This window comes from Vanessa cardui, chromosome 6, assembly GCF_905220365.1.
Source record: "Vanessa cardui chromosome 6, ilVanCard2.1, whole genome shotgun sequence".
Taxonomy (NCBI): domain Eukaryota; kingdom Metazoa; phylum Arthropoda; class Insecta; order Lepidoptera; family Nymphalidae; genus Vanessa; species Vanessa cardui.
Window position 1 is genome coordinate 13,463,840 of NC_061128.1, and position 22,330 is coordinate 13,486,169.

At 31.2% G+C, this 22,330-nt stretch overlaps 2 protein-coding genes across 3 annotated transcripts in view; one reads left to right on the top strand and one right to left on the bottom strand.

Annotated features, from left to right (window-relative positions):
• Window positions 1–49: 49 nt before the first annotated feature.
• Window positions 50–4,582, bottom strand: LOC124530533 (E3 ubiquitin-protein ligase NRDP1). 2 transcript variants are annotated; one of them, XM_047104724.1, is made up of 7 exons: window positions 4,271–4,582; window positions 4,056–4,198; window positions 3,454–3,536; window positions 2,235–2,440; window positions 1,625–1,783; window positions 902–1,032; window positions 50–797 (listed from the first exon to the last, which is right to left on the bottom strand). In XM_047104724.1, exons 1-7 carry the CDS (start codon window positions 4,358–4,360, stop codon window positions 659–661), a joined length of 951 nt encoding a protein of 316 aa, XP_046960680.1. In that variant the 5' UTR covers window positions 4,361–4,582; the 3' UTR covers window positions 50–658. The 2 variants fall into 2 exon arrangements, with proteins under 2 accessions (XP_046960680.1, XP_046960681.1); XM_047104725.1 differs by having other exon boundaries at window positions 1,628–1,783; window positions 4,271–4,581.
• Window positions 4,583–5,312: 730 nt separating this feature from the next.
• The window catches only part of LOC124530157 (cyclin-G-associated kinase), a 30,131-nt gene continuing 13,113 nt past the window's right edge, over window positions 5,313–22,330 (top strand). Inside the window, exons 1-7 of the mRNA XM_047104147.1 lie at window positions 5,313–5,608; window positions 6,106–6,510; window positions 6,759–6,856; window positions 7,050–7,275; window positions 11,812–11,967; window positions 20,889–21,117; window positions 21,356–21,473. Of these exons, the coding sequence (XP_046960103.1) occupies window positions 5,476–5,608; window positions 6,106–6,510; window positions 6,759–6,856; window positions 7,050–7,275; window positions 11,812–11,967; window positions 20,889–21,117; window positions 21,356–21,473 (1,365 nt within the window). The 5' untranslated portion in view covers window positions 5,313–5,475. The remainder of the gene's footprint in view (window positions 5,609–6,105; window positions 6,511–6,758; window positions 6,857–7,049; window positions 7,276–11,811; window positions 11,968–20,888; window positions 21,118–21,355; window positions 21,474–22,330) is intronic.

Genomic DNA, 22,330 nt, shown 5'->3' on the forward strand with positions numbered 1-22,330 from the left:
AGACTTATTGCAACATAAGGTTAATAATGACAGATAAATAAAAAAAAAATCAAAAATTGTTACAAGTTTATTCGGAATCGACTTAAAATATATTAAAAATTTGGCCTTAAAAAAACTGGGAAAATAAGATGATAAAATAATTTTAGGTCCTAACAATATCACATTATACAGATTTTTAATTTAATTTAAACAAAAAATACCAATATTAACATAAGGAGTAAAATCTAATTAGTTTTACAATACAAAGAGCGACGCAAGTACATTTTATATTACTAACATAACACAGCACTCGATCACTAATCTAAAAACAGTAGTAAGACCTGACCTTGAAAACATATTTTCTAATATACTATAACAATAAAGATATATAGTTCCAAAGTCACATTACATCTAAAAGTACTTCAGGAATGTTTAGCTATCCAATTCGAAAACAATACATTATTCAAATACCTTCACACTTCATATTTTAGAATATCAACCAACATTTTAATTATTGTACTTTAGCACATTGGTATCAAATTATATTCTTACCTAGCAACACTTGTTACTCTGAATATAATAATTATTATGATGAATTTGAAGCCTGAGTTTGCTTTTTTATCATCAAATATATGTAAATTGCATATATATTTAGAGAATTTTGAGTCTTATTTTCACTTTACTCTATACCGTGGGCGAAAATCATGACAAGCCCAGGTTCCACCATCATGTGTTCATCAACATGAGTGTTGTCACATTGTAATACCAGCACAGCTTGCTTTCCTGGTACTCTTTTACATACATATTTTTCATATAATCTGTGAAAAGAAAACATAACTATAAATACCAGAAAAAAAAAGTTATTAGTGTAGGTTACACACGTCAGTTTACAAAGAAATACTTAAGAGTATTTTAAACAAACCTTCTATTATTTTGTCTTGTTTCTAAGGAAGATAGACCAGGTGGCCACCGTCTTTCATGGCAATTCTCCATAAGATCATCGATAATGTGAGGAGGACAGCCCGACTCAGACAAACTTCGCTTGATCATCATCTGTATTCAAACAAATTATACTTAGGCCACTTTATAATATAAACAACCATTTCTGTACAAGGAATTCCATTTCTTGGACAACAAACTGACACATTAGGTTAAAGTTATGAGAACATTACTAATTTAGTTTACCATGTTTTGAACACTAGGACCTATAATTGTACCCTAAATATTTATATTATATTATTACATCCCAATAATTGTTATCTTGTTATGATACTCAAGTCTAAAAATATTTGTAAAAAAAACCCATATTGGATTTGATCAAATTAACAAAAGTAATTAAAAACACAATTCAATTATATTGTTATAAAAATTAGATTCATTAAGTTAGGATTGAAATAGTATGGTATAGATAATTATATGTTTAATAATATTGTATGCTAATTTATACTAAATAGTATAATAATGACATATGAGAGCTCATCTATGATATTTGTTTTCGATTTACATTTTCTTTAACTGTCATTCGTAACACCACCAAGAAACTGAGCTCTATTACATTATATGAAGCAATTTCAGTGTTCCATAGCATAGCTTCACACATGCCACGCAAGCGGTTTGTGCGCAGCTACACTGTTGTGATTATTACCACCTGCAGGACGTCATCCGGTGTAGAGATCATGCCACCCCAACGCGTTACACGCGCGCGGGCCAATGAGTTGGCCCAACGGATCACCTCTTCACGTTCCATCTGATCGGCCAATGCTCGCATAGTAGGATTCGAAACGCGCATCGCTCGCATGAACTCCTTGAGTGATTTTGAGAAGTTAAATACAGTATAAATAAATCATTATAAAATATATTCTATAAGATATAAAGCCATATATGATTATAAGTGATTATAATTATGCATCTATAAGTGTAGCATCGTTATACTTTTTACTAGCTGTGCCCACAACCTTGTACACATTTGAATTTAACAAAAAAAAAAATTATTGTAGCCAAGTTACTCCTTATTATATCAGTTATCTGCCAGTGAAAGTTCCGTCAGAATCGGTCCAGAGATTAGCCGGAACAAACAGACAGACAAAAAGACAAAAATGTTATGTAAATTAAAAAAATGTAATTTTGGTATATTTACCTTGTATATATATGCATTGAGTAAAAAAGGGCTATTTTAATATTACAAACAGACACTCCAATTTTATTATATGTATACATTTGAAGCATCAACATTAAAGAAATAAATAAAAACTTACTTTAAGAAGAGCCAATTCACGTTTGTGCTCATTTATAATAAGTCGTTGTTCGGCGAGTTCCTGCTGGAAATCTGTAAGTTTTCCTTGTTGTGTAGCTATAAGTGCTCTCAATTCACGGACACAATTATGCTCTGCAAGTTCATCTTTTGGTATAACCAGACCACAGCCTGCCTCACATGGCATTGGCCTTTTAGGATTGAATTCACCTGTGAAAAACATTTTAAATTTAATTATACATCTAAAGGAAATTGTTTCTCATTGAAATAAACCAAGGTCTATTTATATGTAATTCAGAGGAGGAAGACAAACTAGGAAATAACTTGTACAAGTATGAGTTCTAGGCTCTTCTTAAGACATTGGAATTTTAATAAGCATAAACTCTTGAGTATTTATATAACAACCAGTATTGGAATTCATGATTTTATGTTTCACTTGCATATAATCACACCACCCCTTGTCAACTTTCAATCGAGTTACAGTAGTTTATGTTTCATAATTTTAATCATTTTACATATAAAAGTAAAGTTTATATAATAAAGTTAAATCAATCAGTTTGTTGAACTTCATTTGCAATTGAAATAAATACAGAAATTAAAAATGTAAATTGCATCCTTTGGCTGTGGTTACTCACTACTTGTATAATTAAAGACTAAATTAAATTAAGTGACATTGTGGTTTTTTTTCGAAAACAAAAACTTGCATATACAAACAGCATTTAAATGATTAAGTATTATGAAGAAACTTAACCCTTTCACTACCAATATAAGGTAACATTTACACATAGGGTATTGAATATCACTTTGCAAGTGTCAGGTTTCAAAGAAATATTTTACATAACTGGATGGTTTATTATATTATTATAGTAGAAGACACTTGTGGTATTTATATGTGAAAAGATGCAAAACTAGATAGAATTGAAAACAGGTCAAAGTCATGACGAGTCAGTACTACTTCTTTTAGGAACTACTTATCCAAGTTGTCAGAGAAGAAATATAATCTTGAAAGACAGTAGAATTGTTTGGAACATTCTACAGAGATAGTATATTAATCCTTACTGAGACCGGTACCATACACACTTGAAAAGCTAAATGGCAAACAGACTTGTAAAAAAATGCACAAAAAATTTTAGTTGTACCTTAAGTGACATTATTACAAAGCACAATTGTATTGCTGCGATATAAAAGGTATTTTTTTTTGTCTGAACAAATGACATACTTACATTCAACTAAATGTGAAGCTAAAGAGTCAAGTTTTAACACTGCATTACATCCATGAGGTGCGTTATCACAGCCTGTACATAGTCTGAAAACAAAATGATTAATAAATATTTACTACACACACTGACCACAAATAAATTCTTCTTTTTGATGCTATTTTTTTCTAATAAACATTAAAATCATATATCTATGAATATGTATGCATTTAATTTAGGATTTATTCCAGCTAATATGCATAAGCAAACATTTTTTTGTAATTCATAATTTAAAAATGGAACATATTCAGAAGCACTTATATAAATGCACAATATATTGGTACTGGTATAGAGTATATCAGTTTTTTTTGTATGTCACTATATAGGTTCAAATTGTGAAAGTTCTATGGTAATGATGTTTTATAACAATGGGAATGAGAATAAGATATTTTTATTAGTGATATCAATAATAATGAGCACTTAAACATGTTCCTAAGGTTTATTAATCAACTCTACAAAGTAAAATATACTAACTATAAATAAGTCTTACAGAAAAAATCATAACCTGAAAGTTAAACTAGTTATTAAATACTTTCGTGTTATAACATCACATTTGTAAAATGACCCACCTCGAAAGTAAGTTGCGTAGTATTCTTGGAACAGGTCGCAGCTGACATGCGGTCACCGCCTGTCGGTCCACTGGACAAGTCGGCTGACGGTTTATCCATTCTGTTATGCATGCACGGCAAAATGCATGTTCACAAGTTGGTGCCTACAAAATCAAACGAACATAAGTAAACATTTGCCTATACCTTTCTAACTGTTTCTGTAAAAGTAGCTCAACCTGTAAAGGGTCTTCTAAAACTCCAGAACAAATGGGACAAATAAGTTCTTCGTCGACGTCACCTTGAAACCTTTTGATTTCAAAGCCCATTCTTGATTTTAGGGCTGTTAAACATTAGCCTAGCTATCTTTGTGTATAAAATAATAACAATCTTGTAATAATCAATCAAATACTTTTTTTATTGTAATATGTCACACAACACTCAGTCTACAGATTTGTGTCATCCAAATCCAAGTGAATATCAATAACAATAACTAACTAAACAACAAGCAGCAATGTACGGAAATACAGTATCGTGCTACTAGAGTTGAGCTCAACTTATTTTACAGTAAAATTAAACTGACACTTGACAAAAACCGTTAATTCTTGTTAATCTTTTTTTTTTTAACATAAAATAATAAATGTTTATACACTCATAACATACACATATATAATTATATGTAAAATAGTATTATTGTGTTTTTATTGTTGATAATTAATTCTACATATTCGATTGTTATCGCATCATATTATGTTGTGCGGGAATATGGAGTGTACCTCGTCGCACGCGAATGTACTATAATAATTTCTTCACAGTTAGCGAGTTTTCAAAAAGACAATGATTAATGTGGCTAAAACAATGATTAATGTGGCTGTGGGCAGTGGGTGTCGGTATGAAATCCTTAACATCGTAGTCCAATAGTCTATATTATTCTTATTAGTTATATCAATCGGACTTTCGGCATCATAAAAAATATGTTTTTGTTAAGTTTTTACTGATACGGATTATATACGTATTTCATTGAATTTCTGAATCTTTTTTTAAGTAAATTGTACATCACTATAAAAGTATAGATATGAATCTTTATAAATAAATTTACATAAATATATGTTTTTAAGATTAAATAATTTTTTGATGCATTTATATATGTTACAAATGTTTAGACTTATTTATTTGATTATGTATTAATAAAAGAGTTTTATTTTATTCAAATCTTAGACATTTTATTTATATCTATTATTTTCTTTTTTTATAATAATGTTGTTTATGGTAACATTTAATTCTGCCACTTTACGAAACCAATCTGCCATTCTGCGAATTACCTTTTTCTCTGTTCTCGCCTGACCGTTTCTGATTAAAAATGTATCCAAGATTTAGAATCAATTAATATGTGTCTATTTATTTTGTGATTTTTGCAATAAGTTAATATAAAACGTTAGTCAACATGAGTGTTTTCAAGTCTGCAATGGGGTACTTCAGCTCTGCAGGTGCCAACGGTGGCAGTGATAATGATTTTGTTGGGCAATTTGTTGAGATAGGGAACATGAAATTAAGAGTGAAAAAAGTTATAGCAGAAGGTAAATAACCAAATATAAAGTTTATTTAATGAAGGCTTAACTAGAGAAAGATTTCTTATTTAGCAGCACTGGGTCACTGCAAGCTATAAAAGTGTATTGGGGGCGTTAGAATTCATTGTTCAACAATTATATACTTCCTGTCCATATTTATATATTTATTCTTTATGCAAATTGCTTAAAAAAAATATTAAAAATAGAATATATTTTTTTTTTACAATTATTGTTTAATTAAATTGTTATTATTATTGAATTACCTGACCTAGCTATATTTAGACTGTAAAAAAGCAAATGTTAGTGAAAAATTTAATCAAAGTTCTTTTAATAACTAACATTTTCTAATACAATGAAAATTATTTATGCTGTTTTTTTATATATATTATCTTTCCTAATTTGGCTTACTACTTATTTGACATAAGTTGGCTTTGATCCAGAAGTACAACAGATTATCAAAAAAAATTTTTTCGTTAAGAATTAGCTAATAATTTAAATTCTTACAGGTGGATTTGCATTTGTATTTGTTGCTCAAGATGTATCATCAGGTACAGAATATGCTTTAAAAAGGCTAATGGCTGCTGATGAACAAGCAAATAAAAATATCATACAAGAAATTAGCATATTAAAAAAATTGTCCGGACATCCCAATGTAATTAAATATGTAGCTGCTTCATTTATTGATAAGGCAAAGACTACCCACGGCATGGGTGAATATTTGTTATTAACGGATCTCTGTAGTGGAGGAAGTTTAATGGAGGCTTTACAGAATAGGGGGCAAGCTTTTCCACTACCGACAATACTGAGGGTGTTTTACCAAACATGCAAAGCTGTGCAGCATATGCATGCACAAGTACCTCCTATTGCACATCGTGATCTCAAACTAGAAAATTTCTTAATTTCTAATGAAGGTATGTTCTTAATTACTCATGGCAAATATTTATATTAGGTATTAATAGTTAACCATGTCCATATTTTTGCATATAGTTATAAGGATTTTTGATACTAATTAATCCTAATGAGGGACAATATTTATATATAATTATTTAATTGGTATTTTGTAACAGCATATAATAGGCTTTTGCAGCATTCATAATTTGTTACATAATTTTCAAATTTTTTTAATATATTCTTTAGTTAACTTTAAGACCTTTTTCAGGTACAATTAAATTATGTGACTTTGGTTCTGCGACTACTGATGTTTTTGCCCCAAATCCTTCTTGGAGTGCAAATCAAAGAAATATGTTAGAAGAAAATGTAAGTTTTTTAAAATGTTTAAATATGACCAGCCTTAAATATTCTTAAATCAATTATGTTTTGTACAAGTAATTTTAATGCATGGTGTAAGGCTGATAAAATATGTATAATTTTAGGATTATCTTTCTAGATACTCCATTGTTAAATAATGAAACTTATATATCATATTTATATCATTCTAAACATTTTTCAGTTGGCCCAATTCACTACCCCTATGTACAGAGCCCCTGAAATGCTTGATACATGGGATAATCGTAAAATAGATCATGCCGTCGATATTTGGGCTCTAGGATGTATTCTGTACACATTATGCTACATGCAGCATCCATTTGAAGATTCGGCTAAACTGGCTATCTTGAATGGAAACTACAATCTGAACCCCAATGATCAACGATACAAATGCTTTCATGAAATAATAAGTAAGTATTTTATTATATAATATTGCTTTAAATTGTCCGATTTTGGTGTGAAGTGGTTAGAACATGTGCATCTTAACCGATGATTTCAGGTTTATACCCAGGCAAGCACCTATATATATGTGCTTAATTTGTGTTTATAATTCATCTCGTTCTTGGCGGTGAAGGAAAACATCACGAGGAAACCTGCATGTGTCTAATTTCTCCCTCTCCCTCCCGCCCTCTCCTGAATGGGAGAGGAGGCCATTAGCCCAGCAGTGGGAAATTTACAGGCTGTTACTTTATTTTGTCAAATTTTAAAAGGGATTCTAACTCTATGCTTTTTTGGCCAGTGCTGATAGAGATTCGCTACTAATGACTAAGGGATTATATAAAAATATTTTAGAAATCAGTTTAATTTTCTTTCTAAAACAACAAAGAATAATATGAAGTCTAAATGAACTAGTATAGAGGTTCCATATGCCAGTCTTAAGTGCTTTACAATTAAATAATAGGGCATGGATTGAATAGTGATTGATTAATGTAAGAGCATGCACTTAGGTAGTTATTGTTTACTGTGTAGTCAGGGATATTAATTTGGATGTATGGTACAGTATATAATACAGATTAAATATTGGAACATTTCAAAATAATTGGGGCAAGGGGAAATCAATGTTGATAGTGACGTTATGCATTGATAGATTCTTACTTATGAGAATGCTATATGCTCTGGTCTTATGAATAGCAATTAAAATGCTATTTTATTAAGGTAAATTGTTAATAAAAAAATTTTAGTATGTTTTTGATCTTATTTCAATTTGTGTCACACACTTACCGAATTTTGAATTTTTTTTGTGACCATTAAATATTTACAATTGGAACATTGCTTAAATTAAAGATTATTAGTCATGTGACTGATTTGACAATGATGATCTTCGTATGTATAAGAGGTACCGGCCACTGTCTATTGATGTTTGTATATTATGAAATATTAGACATTTCTAGCAACGCTAATGCGCCACCAAACTTGAGAACTAAAAGTTATTGACCTTGTTCGTGTAATGACGCTGGTTCGCGCACACTTCAAACCTTAACACAACAATATTAAGTATTGTTGTTTGTTTATAGAAATATGTGATGCTTTATGGAGCAGAACAGATGGGCTTGCGTTACTTGCAATTTTAAAATAAAATTGATTTTATATCATTATCATAGTGTAAAACAAAATTACATACCGCTGTCTGTCCCTATATATGTTTAGATCTTTCAAATTACGTAACGGATTTTCATGCGGTTTTTTTAATAGATAGAGTGATTAGAGAGGTAGGTTTTTGTATGTAATTTGGACAATATAGTAAAGGAACAAGAAATAATCTGTAGTATTTTTAGTATCAGTATTGCACTCGAAGTCGGGGCGGGTCGCTAGTTTAAATATAATTCTGTTCTACTCTTTCAATAGTTATTAAACTGTGTTATTCCCCTTTTTTGTATTGATGAATTTTATACCATGGAATATTTGATTTGAGTTAATCCACAACATTTTCTTAACCAACTGTGAAATCAAATCAAAATACTCTTAATTGTAATCCAGTAATTAAATAACATAGGTACAGTTAGGAAAGATGTACAAGAGGCGGCTTTATCGCTAACACAGCGATCTCTTCCAGGCAACCTTAAGGTAGACGAAAACAGATATAGAAAGAGATAGGGGTGTACAGAGCAGATATAAACATAATAAATAAATACAGTGTATTAATATTACACTGTATTTATTTATTATGTTTATATCTGCTCTGTAATATTTAAAAAAAATTATGTACAGTACAGTGATATCTAAAATGCATGCATTTACAACAACTGTCTAATATTACTTTAATTTTAAATTTTATGCGATGTTCGAAATTCGAAATGTTTTTTTTTTTTTAATGAAGCATTATTTAGGCCCAGTAAACATATTCAAGGTTAAATCTAAACGCGACATTTCTATATACGTTTGTCTCAAAAGGTTTCATTCATTACGTTCTGTCACGTTATTAAATATAATTGTGCACGCTTTACTTTTATAAACTGTCATTGAACACGAACAAAATGTTCGCTAGTATTTAAATATTTCATTAGATATTGTTACTTTTATAATAATTTAATAATCACAGATTTATTCTAATTACACTACATTATCAGTACTGCTATATCTAGGAACAGTAGCACGCAACGCGCGTTTGAATTGAACAAAAAAGTTAATATTGTAGCCTTAGTTACTCCTTATAACATCAGCTACATGCTAGTGAAAGTTCCATCAAAATCAGTTCAGCCATTTCGGAGATTAGCTTGAACAAACAGTAACAATAAACGTCTGTCAGTAGACGGAAAATAAGTGTAAAAAATGTTGTTGGTTTATGTACCGTGTATACATATGCATTTAGTATACTAATGTATAGTGCGACACAACTTAGATGTAGTATCGGTAAAATTCGCAAAACCGATCACACCCGAGCTAAGTACGCTATCCCAAATTATAAATATTTATTTCTTATGCAAATATGATCTTTATACAAACGTAATAACTTGTAATATCATATTCGTTAATTTGACACGTAGATTTACTTGCACTTGCTTTCTCGGGTTGACCTTGCGCGAGAATCTATAGCGACGAATAGCGTCGAATGGTGCAATAGAGAGCTATTTATATTGGTTGTATAAATCGGCAGTAATCGGTTTTATTGAATTTGCCGATGTGTTGTGTCGTACTATAAATAACTATTCCTTCAACGATTTCGTCCGCGGTGGCAATTTTCAACAGAGTACAGTGATGTGGTTCACAGTTGGGCTCAAATAGGTGCATTCTGTATGTATATTATTGTGTTCCCTCCCCTAATCCGAGGGGTAGGTAATCGGATATTACCAGAGTGAGTTAAGTCAGCGTCTGTCCTACGGCTTTACACCCCTTCCAAAGCAATGGAGTGTAAACAGTTCCAAATTTCTAACTCCAGACGGCTACTGAGAATTCCTTGAAAGGAAAACTCCGTTCTAATTGGGCCTAATCCGAGTTTTCAACCCGATGTTGATATATAAAAATATTAAAATAGCAAAAATCAAAAGAGTCTTTATTCAAATAGGCTAATAAAAGCTATCGGTTCGGAAAGTAGATTCTATCGAGAAGAACCGCTAAATAACTCAGTAGTAACCCATTTCCACAGTTTTAATTACAGAGTATCTCAATAAAAAACAATTAGAAAACCTCAGTAAAAAATATAACGTCATTAGTGGATTTATAAGATACCAGGAAATACAAACAATGCCATCAATTTACTATTTACAAAATTAAAAAGTTTATATTAAGACTACATTAATAATAAAATCTTATTATTAATTGAAAGAGTAGTTTTTAGAAAAAAAACCGCCTATATTTAGGCTCGTGTCCCATCATAGGATACTAATTACTGTAAATGACAGCATTGTACATATGTTTATTTGATAAGAGCAACTATGCGAATTTCTTGTCGCTTCTTCTTGCTGGAGGCTGCTTTTCGAAGTTGGTAGTATTTAATTATCGACGATAAAAAACGCTTCAATGTGAACTCTACTTGAATGAAATTGATTGGATTTGATAAAAGCAGAGATGGTCCAGTGGTTAGAACGCAAGCACCACTATATATATGTGCTTAATTTGTTTTTGTAATTCATCTCGTGCTCGGCGGTGAAGAAAAACATTGTGAGGAAACCATTCCACTAACCCGCATTGGAATAGCGTGGTGGAATATGTTCCAAATCCTCTCCTTAATGGAAGAGGAGGCCTTATCCCGGCAGTGGGAAATTTACAGGCTGTTATAGTACGACACAACTCGACTATTGGTTGTATAAATCGGCAGTAATCGGTTTTATTTTCATTCCATTGCATTTTCCGATGCTACATCTAATTTGTGTCGTACTATACTTACTTTACTTTTCAACCGACTTCCAAAAGGAGGAGGTTATCAATTCGTCTGTATTTTTTTTTTTTTTTATGTTTGTTACCTCATAACTTTTCACTGGGTGGACCGATTTTGATAATTTTTTTTTTGTTTGAAAGGTAGTGCTTCCCGTGGTGCTTCCCCAATAAAACCCTACAGTATATCTATCAAAAAACAATACGAGAATACTTTGACAAATATGTTTTTTACAAATTACCTTTTACACAATAATATACTGGATCAATCAAGGGGCTCGTATCGCTTCTTTCTTTTGATTGTTGGGGCAAGGGCACCGTGGCTGACACCGGCTCCAAATATACCAATAACTATAACTACATGATATAATCGTTAATCGACTTTTAAGTAGTCTAATATTTTTCATTTCATTTAACTTAGGAAGACTCTAAAAAATATGTTGAATACGCAATTATTTTTATTACTTTTTCGTGCATATTCATTTGTTTTAAAATAGTGTTTTGTTTGAAGTCGGTTTTTCTTTTTGTTAAAATTTTATTTTTACTTTAATGTGCTCGAAGAGGTTTTATTTTTGAAGTGTCCATCACTTGCATACGTGGCAAGTCGTATGTTATAAAACTGTCCTCGTCCACAGATGGCTGCCTGACTGTGAACCCCGAGGAGCGTTTGCCCATAAGCAGCGTCCTGGAGCGGCTGGCGGCGATAGCGGAGTCAAACAACGTCAATCTGAAGCAACCACTCAAATTTGAGCGTAAAAAAGTTGAACAATCTGTGGCCACTAGCTCGCCAGGTAATAAGAAGTCAAGTAAATATTACACTACCATATCGTAAGACGCGTCGCCTGTGATAACCGCTAACGACCCCCCGTGTGGGCCGGACCCCGACCAGATGTCCACGCCGACCGGTCCATTGTTATGTTCCGTTGCATTTACGACTCGAGCTATAAAATGGTCAAGTATTTTTTGACTTTTTACACTCAAATTTTGTTTTTTTTTTTTTTTTCATTTATTTCTCATAGTCTGTCTCCATTTTGAGTTTATTAGTTAATTAACGGCAAATGTGATCAAACATTCCAATGTCGGTTACCGTCAAAACGAACGTCGCCAAAGGTAAGGAATGTAATGGATAATTGGCCGATCGAAGGTAGTATAGCATTTATTTGACTTTTCATGTTTCTTTATTTATAATATAGTACTATATTAACGCGGATGCTGTTTTCAGTAAATATACAAATGATTATATTGCTTGAGCGACGCTAAATACTCTTTGGTCTACATAAGGTTCGATTGAATTATTATTACTAGTCCCGATATATTAAATTATAGTCATGTTTTGATTATAGAAACTGTAAGCTTTATATTATATACCAGGTGTACCTGGACTATACGAAAAAAAATAGGTGTCTCAAATAGCCTCCATATAAAAATATAAAAAGCGATGAATCAGTATAAATTATATAATGATGAAGTTTTATTACCAAAAATTCGGTACACATTTAAAAAGTGTGTCCATTTTATATAAGATTTAGATTAGCATACTATATTTACATGCACTGTTTTATTCAATATCGATGAAGTCATGTACATTCCTCTAGGTTTAAGATATATAACTATATCATAGAAATCATGAAACCCCGTAGAATAATCACAGGAATATATTTTTACACGCATAATGTATTGTTTATATACTTAGGGTGTATATTAAATGTAATAGACATGTACATGTTTGGAGACACGGAACATTCCTAAATAGTGATGAGACATGCATTAAATATCATCGATTTATATTTGTGTCTGAAGTTCATAATGATATTAGGATAAATATATTATTAAAAAAATGTTTAGGTGTTTCATATATTGCAACTAACATCTGGGAATCCATTATGAAGACTGTGAGTCTGCACTAACATTTTCGGTGGCTTGGGTTCCAGCACTGTTTTTAAAATTTGTATTAACGGCCATTCACGTTCTATTGGTGTATTTTAACTAGTCGAAGGCTTAAAATATAATGCTAAGATAATTAAAAAAAAAAAAACGAAAATATTGTACAAATTGGTAACATAAATCATGGATTTATGAATTCCCAGGACAATATAAAATATAAATAACAGTGATAAAATTAATATAATACATGTTAATGGAAAGTATAAATTTGTAATACTTTTAAAACCGCTCAAGCGTTTTATACACTGGCAATATCGTTCATTTAAAAATGTATTGCCAAAATGATTCAAGAATTATTATTATTTTTTGTTTATTTATATGATTATGTTAGTTAAAGGGAAATAAATGGATATATTATCATCATTATTGGTTTGTTTTTATTTATTTATAAACAGTTGAAGCAGTTTAAAGGAGGAATACTTTCGGGAATTCGTGGATATCATAACACGGGTAAATTCACTTGAGATTATAAGCTACCGCTACACTAATCAATTATGTTCTAACACTTGTAATAAACGCTTACTAATATAACATTGTCAGAAAGCACATAACTCTAATTGGTGATTATGTTTATCTATTAACTGTTGTTACTAATAACTATCATTAAATAACCTGCATTATTGTTCAACGAATTACATATTTTTTAGAAGTTAAATTGTAAAAACACATGGTATTTAGTTATTCAGTCTACTTCAGGGTTTCTTTATTAAATTAAGAAAATGAGTTTCTTATAACAGATGTGTTCATATAGGTAACTAGTGGATGTATGCCTATACAGCCTGTGTGTGAAAATACGTTTAAAAAAGGTTAGAAAATCGATGAGGTACATTTGGTCCTTATGCATTGACTGTACTTGCTTAATCCGACGGTGATTTAATCTACTCGTAATGTCTAAGAGTTGAAGAGCCACGTTTGGCATTCTTTAACATGCTTAGTGTGAAAGATATCCGATGATAAGGAGACTAAGGGATGTTGGAGTTATAACAAAAGGAGAAAAAGTGGGCATACACAACTAGAACAAAAGCAACTCTTGTTAAGAAGAATGATAGGAGCTTATTCCATGTAACCCCACCCCTGTTTGTTGGTTCTCTATGTAGGGTTCAATTCTTGCAGGCTACAAGATATCCTTTACCTTCGAGCAATATGAAGTTATAAGTTATTGGAATCGATAAGAGGATAATTAGTATAATAATGAAGATTGTTGATATTTCCGTCAGAATGTAGTTTTTTAATAGAATGAGCTGAGATGGCCCAGTGGTTAGAACGCGTGCATCTTAACCGACGATTGAGGGTTCAGACCCAGGCAAGCACCGCTTATTTATGTGCTTAATTTGTCTTTATAATTCATCTCGTGCTCAGCGGTGAAGGTAAACATCGTGAGGAAACCTGCATGTGACAAATTTCATAGAAATTCTGCCACATGTGTATTCCACCAACCCGCATTGGAACAGCCTGGTGGAATATGTTCCAAACCTCCTCAAAGGGAGAGGTGGCCTTTAGCCCAGCAGTGGGAATTTACAGGCTGTTGTTTTTGTAGTTTTTAATAATATTTTTTGTTTGTTCGTTCGTCGATCCAATGAATACTACATAATTAATCATCGTCGTAAAGCAGCGAAAAATACAAAATAATTTTACACAGATCTGCAGTGCGATTCTGTAAAATTTTAATTCGTATCTCCCTCGCGGAATGTGACGGAGTATTGACTTAAAGTGTTACGCCATTTTGATACGTATATCTAATAAACTTTACAGTCAATTTCACATTTACCATTTTGACATTTTAAACTCGTGTTCTGTGGTGAATTTCGAGTTTCTTGTTATAGAATAGCTCTGGTATCTGCCTCGCTTCGTTTCCGTCGTCGTTTTTGGGTAGCGTTAGTAAAATTCGGCCCTTGCGATGAAGTCGTCCCTTTTCTTTGTCACAATTATGTAGGTATTTGTTAATTTCAAATTCTTGATTAGTCCTGAATATTGTAGATGATGTTAATTATAAGGTAATATGGCAAGTTTAGGCGTTAATTGCGCGTAGGCCTACTACATCTAATTTAATAAGTCTTAAAATATGATATTGAAAAATCAAAATGCCCCTTTCTTTCGGTGGAATGTGCGTTTAGTATCTTCTTTACTAAAGCCAAGGACCAATGGACTCTGTTTCACTTAAAACAACCGAATCCTGCCACGATAAAAAGGGATAAATTCGTTTACATATTCCATTCAAATGCCTCGATGCAAAGTACCCGTCTAATTTGTTTTTTTTTTAAAGTAACACTAGACTGCACTGAGACTTTTCTGATAAAAGTGAGAGGGAACACCTTTTGATTACTTCCTCCGCACGGAGCATTCGGACCAAACAGCCGATCTACTGTTACTTCTGGAAAACAAAAAATACAATCAAAAGCGATCCAAATTATAAAAAAGGACTCTTACCAAAATTTACTTTATTAACAGACTGTAAACTCTTGGGCTAAGGCCTCCTCTACCCTTGAGGTCTCCTCAAGGGGAGAGGAGGAGAAAGAGTTAAGAGCATATTCCACAACGCTGCTCCAATACGAGTTGATGCATTCACGTGTGCCAGAATTTCGTTGAAATTAGACAACAGGTTTTCTCACGATGTTTCCTTCCATCACCGAGGACGAGATGAGTTATTCACATGAAAATAAAGTTGCCTGGGCTTTCATGAACTTTACGCTCTTCGTACTACATACTACTCTGTGCTTACGTACAATCCTATTGTCTACTTGTGCCTGTAAATCCTCTTTCAGATTAGCGTGCCCCTGCTTCGCTTTTCCTTTACTTCATCGTCTACCGCCCCAATACTCATGATCCCCCAAAACTAACTGATATCTCATAGTTTTAAGTTGTTTTATAAATTATAGGGATTCCTGAAAGAACCTATTTACTTTGTTTTAAATATATTAGGTAGAAATAGACTTTTTTGCGTTCAATACTGATAAGGTTTCTATTCAAATAAGATTTATGTTATGCAGAAACCATCTGAAAAAAGCTTTACATAACAATTGTACATCGTGTGATCTAGATGCCTTACGATGGTGGTGTTATGTAGTACAAGTAAAACACGTTCTATTATAATATACTTCTAAGGTAATGTGGAAGAGATGAAGGCAGTACATGAAATGTACCTTTTTTAGACGATTGATTTTACTGTTCTCGGATTCTATCTCTTGTCTGTCAAAAATGCTGCCCTATTATTGTTTTAAGAGGAAATTTTCCTAAACAATTTTCAAATAAATAAAGTGGCCTAAATAATAATAAATATAAAAAATACTCATGCAAAGATTTTTCAATTTTTCCTAATTTTACCGCCGTTGAAAGCCCATAAGTCCGGAGTGATTGTAAATCCAGCGCTGGATCGTCCAAAGTGTCACTCTAATGAATATAGTATAGTTAGCATTTTTGTCATAATCAATTTCTCAGATATTACTGACCTTTTGATTACTATACTAGCACACGGATTTATTTATAAAATCATTATTAATTTTGATGTTGCAAATAGGTAGCTTAATAATTTCTACTCCACACTGATCATGATAATATGTATTTAATGAGGAAATTAGAGAAGTTTATCTTCTTTAAATGTTTGCTTCTATAAATAAGCGTAAGTCATACAGCTTATAAAATGATGTATGGGTACCACAACACGCTTGGGATCATTTAAGTTTAACGATACAATTTCAGCAATTTTATTAATATCGGTGTTGGTAATTTATAAGTTTGCTAGTATTTCTTCTTATATATACATAGTCATGTACTTTATTAGGTAATTAATAAGATAAAAATATTACATAATTCATTCATTTGCAGGAAAAAATATTTTAGATTTGTCATTGATAGATCAATGAAATGTTCACAGAGATTATTACGAACACAGTAGTTATAGTACAGTTATAGTCTTATTTATCAAAATCGAAGATATTCAACACAGATTCACCAATCGTATTTATTATTTATATGATTTGCATGTAATTATTTACTAGTCGCTTATTCGTTATGTTAGTATGAGCTAATTCATTGCATGTTCTTCTTTATAAACGAGTATGAGTCTCATGCCTTTGCTTTGTTTTAATAAAGTACAGACATTAATGAGAGTTCTTTCAGCTATAGTCGTAGTTTGTACTCGATGTAAAGGCATGTGACTTAAACGATTCGATCTTTCACCATGCATATCACGTTTTCTTTTTCATTTTAGGTGTTTTCAACTTTTTCGGATGCCCGATTGTTTTCTCGTTTAAATGACACGTGGCGCATGAGTACTTGGACAACGCTCGCATCTTGAAAGCTTGCTAGAGATAATGGATATGCTCGCAATGATGAGTATTGATTTTTTTATTAGTATTCTACAACGATAACGCGCCGCGCTGCCTCTTTAACTAAACTTGTGCCAAAACTTGAAAGATTGTCGTTATGCTTTAAAAACTATTTACAACATTTATAGTTCAATTTTGCTCCAAAACGCTAGGTGCAAGCAGATATAACATTCCGATAACAATTAAAAATAAACTTTGTATTCAAAGTAATAAAAGCAATTTTACAATGAAAGCAATTACTGTCATCAATGTGACTTAAGAGAATTTATTAGATTTCAAAATAACACTCGTCCCTATATTTCTTGTATGGGTCAAAAACTTTTGTATTCTATTTTTGTAATAAACGAACGTACGCCTTTGTCATCGTTATATATCTGTGTTATAAGTTTCAATTGACATGACAGTTGGTGAAAGGTCATGTCTAACAATTGTGTGGTTACTATTTTCGGAACAAATAGCAATTTGTGTTAATTTGACACGATTCTAAATGTATTTTTGCGGTGCGGCGCTTTTGCGGGAGGTACTTTATTTTACTGCTTAAGTAACTTTTTTTTTTGTTGTTATAAAATTAAGAATCTTAATTTAAATTATAATTTATTATATTTCGTTTTGAAAATATATATATAATTTTATCAAAATGCTTTTATGAAAATCCTATAGATTTAGGTCTTAGACAATAATAATTAATTACGATTAATTAGACAAATGTAGTATTAACGTAAGGATGTTTTTAAACATTCCACTTAAAAGACAAAAAAAATATATATATTGTTGAAACATTGAATGAAAAAATATTAGTTTCTAATAATTTCCAAGTAAGTGTTAATTATTTTTGTAAATCACAAGTATTTTTGTTTTTTTTATTATTTTTGTTTTATATTATTAGTAAATTCGAAATTGTGTTGAAAACATTTTTTTTAAATATAATAATAAGTATTTGTGATAAAGAAGGTTTTGCTGTGCAACATTTAAAAATCTTTTATTTATCATAACAATGTGATGTGACCTTATCTGTGAATACATTTTGTCCTCTTTTGTATTTCCAAAGATTTTTACTAAATAAGCTTTTAAGCAGTAATGAAAATAGTATTTTTTTTGTAATATACAAACAAATGTACTACACATAATGCTAAATTCATTGACTAGTTTTGATACTTTTTAGTTACCGTATTTTAATGATTTTTTTTGCTAGCAATATATTTTAAATGTATTATATAACTTAAAAGAACTATTAATGGTTATAACAGGTAAATTAGCAGTATTCATAAAATAATTCTATAAGAATCAGAGGTAACCGAGAGACTTATTGAAATTAACGATGAAAGATTTAATGCAGAGATCATTATTTTTTAATTCTGCTCAAATTATACATTTTAAATGTCCATATTCGAACAGCCAGTAATAAAATTAAAAAAAAGAAACTTCGCAGATATACTGTAATTGGTAATATATTGAAAAAAATATATTTACGGTATATGTTAATTAAATAAAAAAAAATTAAAACCAATAAATAAAAATATTTTTTTAAAAATGAGATGCATGTACTGTCTGTTTGAAGAGGCTTAATGTGAAAAAAATGATTATACAGATTTTTTTTTAAATATGCGAACCAACACGCAGGCCTTTGAGTAATGGAAAGTAAGCATTTATTACACTAAACCTATTTTATTAAAAAACTAATAATACCATTTTTATTCTTTTTTATAAAAAATAAATAGAGAATATTATATAAGTTCGAAAGTATTCCTCAAATAATTTTGACTCTGTGGCTTCGTACTGCAAAGCATGATAAAATATAACAATTTGTAATTAAAAAAAATATTTTTGTATTTTTATATTCATAATTTAATATTGAGCTTAATTTAAATAAAGTCTTATGTGATAAATACTAATAGTGAATCAACTTTGTCGTGAAACAGAATGGAAGCCGATTTATGTAATTACTTTTCTTTTAAATAAATTAGGACGGACAGATATATATATATTTAAATTAATGATCAATAAAGTTTATAGCTTCATTATAAAAGTGCAATCAACAAAATTAATTTGTAAGTATTAAGAAATGCTTACAAATAAAATTCTAAACGAAATAAGAATAAAGATAAACGAAATTAGTTAGATTTGCTAAATCTAACTAATTTCGTTTATAAATCAAAAGCAAAATAAACTTTATTCGAGTAGGCTTCTACAAGCACTTTTGAATCGTCATCTTACAATTAAGTGAAGCTACCACCGGTTCCGAAAGTAGATTCTACTGAGAAGAACCGGCAAGAAACTCAGTAGTTACTCTTTTTTAACATTTAAAAAATACAAAGTCATGTTAGTTAAATACAATTATTGAAATTAATATATCCTGCTTGGTAGTCAACAGGTAATAACTCCACGCTTTTTTTTTTCATCTATAAAATCTTGTATCGAATAATATGCTTTTTCTACCAATGGATTATTATATAATACATCACTATTCCGCTGAACTACTTATAACCACCTTATATCTATAGTCAATCAAAGTTCCGATGACATCTTCATCGACGTTAAAAATGCAATTTTCGTCAGTTCGATGTCGAATGTTGCTTATTCAGATTTTTTCCGGTTATGCAACAGGCTATTTGTTAGGTTATACTTGCAAATTGCATTGATACTCCTGTCAGTACCGCAAGAGTAGTAAAGTGCAGTCTCTTCATTCATACAGTTTTTCCTTACACAATCAAGCAACGGAGTTGACTCACTACTGGTATATATTTTTAACGGTGATATGCTATTTTTTGAATTTAGATTTTTTCTATTCACATGAATTGTACCATAAATGTTAAAATATTAAGCAACGTGTTCTTTATTGATATACTTGACACTGGCAGAATATTTTGCGACCTAAAAGCACGTTAATTTTATTTTTTGTAACTTATTACGGTGTTTCAGGAATGTGAGAAAAGTTTGACGTTTATTTCAAAACATAAAACATAAAACGTAATATTATTTACATAAAAAATCTTAAATTTAAATTGTTTTTGGAATTGAAACAACGGTTTAATCTACAAATATTGTATGTTGTATATTTCATCACATGAATTAAATTTAATGCAATATTTACCCAACACTAATTATTTAAGTAAAACGCTACAATATTTTTGTTACTATTAGATTTTAAGTGAAAAAAAAAAATGTAAAAGTGTAAAGATTTATTTAAAGTTAGAAATAAATATAGAGTTAAAAAAATAGAATATGTGTTTTTATGTTAACAGACTTGCAACACTGAACTCAGACCAAATTCTATCACTATTAATTTTTAAACTGTAATTTTGTTTTAATATCACAAAACTATTTTTCAATTTATATCAATAATATAGAGAAATATACCTAAATTAAAAAGGTAATAAAAAGAATACTACACATTTATATTTTCCGATGACAGTCCGCCCAAATATTTTACTTTTATCTTGCAGCGGTCACCGACCCGGTGCCAAAGAGCCAGGAGCCCGTGAGCCCGAGACCGCCGGAGCCCGCACGCCCCCCGCCCCCCGCGCGCCCGCCCGCGGCGCCGCACTACCACGCGCCGCTACCCCAAGCCCCGCCCACTTCCGGCGGTCTCTTCTCATCTATTAAGGATGGTGCTGGGAGCTTCTTGAAAAATTTAAAGGATACGTCGTCCAAAGTAATGCAGACTGTGCAGCAGTAAGTTATATTCCAAATTTTACGCTTTACTAATTACTGCTACTACTATGAGTAATAATATCTACTATTCTGCACAATGAGTCGAGCGAATGTTAGTAAAACTTAATCGATGGTATTTTAAATTCATTTTAAGTGTTTATATTTGTTAACTGATAGTTAATAACGTACTTTTCAATATACTGAATGTTTTTATAAAGATATGTATTCGATTTATTAAGCTTGAGTTACGATTTTGTAGGTCAATAGCGCGTGCAGATCTCGACATAAGCTATATAACGAGTCGAGTGATAGTGATGTCGTATCCGTCAGAATTATTGGAGAGTGCATATAAGACTAATCATATCGAAGACGTAAGGGTACGTATAGACTATACAATATTATACATCCCTTTTCATATTAATTCTTGTTCTATGGGGCCATTCATTTATTACGTAAGACTATTTTCACCAGTTTTTGACCCCCTCCCTATAATATATTTAGGCGTATGACTGCATGGACCACCACCGCCCATGGACAATGGTGCTGTAAGAAATATTACACACTCTTTACATCGCCAAGGCGTCATTAACTTTGGGTATAAGATGTTATCTTTCTTGTGCCTGTAGTGACCTTACTCTGTGTAACAATACAAAATTTTGTTCTGTAGCGATGGTGCTGTAGAAAATATTAAGATTTCTTTACATCGCCAAGCCGCCATTATCTTTGGGCATAAGATGTTATCTTTCTTGTGCCTGTTGTAACACTGACTCACTCACTGAATATATTCAATACAATACAATGTGTTGTTGTTTAGCGGCAACAATTTGAAACCTTTTCCAGCCAATTAAAATAGTCAATTATAGTAAGACACAAATTAGATGTATCATCGGAAAATGCAATGGAATGAAAATAAAAACGATTACTGCCGATTTACACAACCGAACAAGACGCTATTCTTCGCTATAGATTCACGCGTCAGAGAAAACAAGTGCATGTAAATCGACGCGTCAAATTGACGAATATATTAGGTCATATGATATTACAAGTTATTACGTTTGTGTAAAGATCATATCATATTCGCGTGAGAAATAAATATTGATAATTTGGGATGGCGTACTTAATTCGGATGTGATAGGTTTTACGAATTTTGCCGATGCGACATCTTAGTTGTGTCGTACTATACACTTTTCAAAGACTGAAATAATGATTTATCTGAAACGCAATCGCGTCGCTG